We start from the raw sequence: 716 nt of genomic DNA on the forward strand, positions 1-716 counted from the left end.
CAGATGATTAACGCATCAGTTTCTGATTGTTTAGCAGTTTAGACTTTCAGTAGAACTGATTTATGATGCTGTGAGTCATTTATCACCTTTCATCTTAGCGTGAGGTAATCTGTGAGTCACATCTTTACTGCCTCATTGAGCCGTTATCACAAACGTGAAGTTGGTAGTTTGATTCCCCCTGACCAAAGTGTGAATGTGACTTGTACTTTCAAAGTGTTTTCTGGTGTTTTTTCCACAGACTTACGCTGTCTGCTGAGGTGGGACGCATGATGGAGACTCGATCGTACTGCCGCCTCAACAGAGCCCACAGAGCATCGAGGCGACCCTGATGAAACACAAAAATAAAAGTCAGGAAAATTCAGCTATTCGTTTGGTTTTTCTTACATTTAACTTTCATTAAGTTTTTATTTTAAAATATTTGTATGTTTTATAAATAAAACTGCTACATACTGTAGTTCTAATGCTAATTTTAGATACTGTCTGCTGCTTTAAACTAGCATTTTTCTACATTTAGCTTCACTAGTCTTGTGCAAATCGTAGCTAACATTCTGCTACTTTTAGCTTTAAGCTGGAATTTCACTATTTTTAGATTTTAGCTACTATTTTGCTCATTTTACCTAGGCTTTTGCTTCTTTTAATTATTGTTTAGATTTTTGTAGCTTTTGATTGATTGATTGATTGATTGATTGATTGATTGATTGATTGATTGATTGATT

At 34.9% G+C, this 716-nt stretch overlaps 1 protein-coding gene across 1 annotated transcript in view; it reads right to left on the bottom strand.

Annotated features, from left to right (window-relative positions):
* Positions 1 to 244: 244 nt before the first annotated feature.
* The window catches only part of antxr2a (ANTXR cell adhesion molecule 2a), a gene marked incomplete at both ends in the record, with an annotated part of 41,494 nt that continues 41,022 nt past the window's right edge, over positions 245 to 716 (bottom strand). The window contains 1 exon segment of the mRNA XM_014019667.1: positions 245 to 325. Coding sequence (XP_013875121.1) covers positions 245 to 325 — 81 coding nt within the window.

This window comes from Austrofundulus limnaeus, unplaced genomic scaffold (assembly GCF_001266775.1).
Source record: "Austrofundulus limnaeus strain Quisiro unplaced genomic scaffold, Austrofundulus_limnaeus-1.0 Scaffold226, whole genome shotgun sequence".
In the NCBI taxonomy this organism is placed as follows: Eukaryota; Metazoa; Chordata; class Actinopteri; order Cyprinodontiformes; family Rivulidae; genus Austrofundulus; species Austrofundulus limnaeus.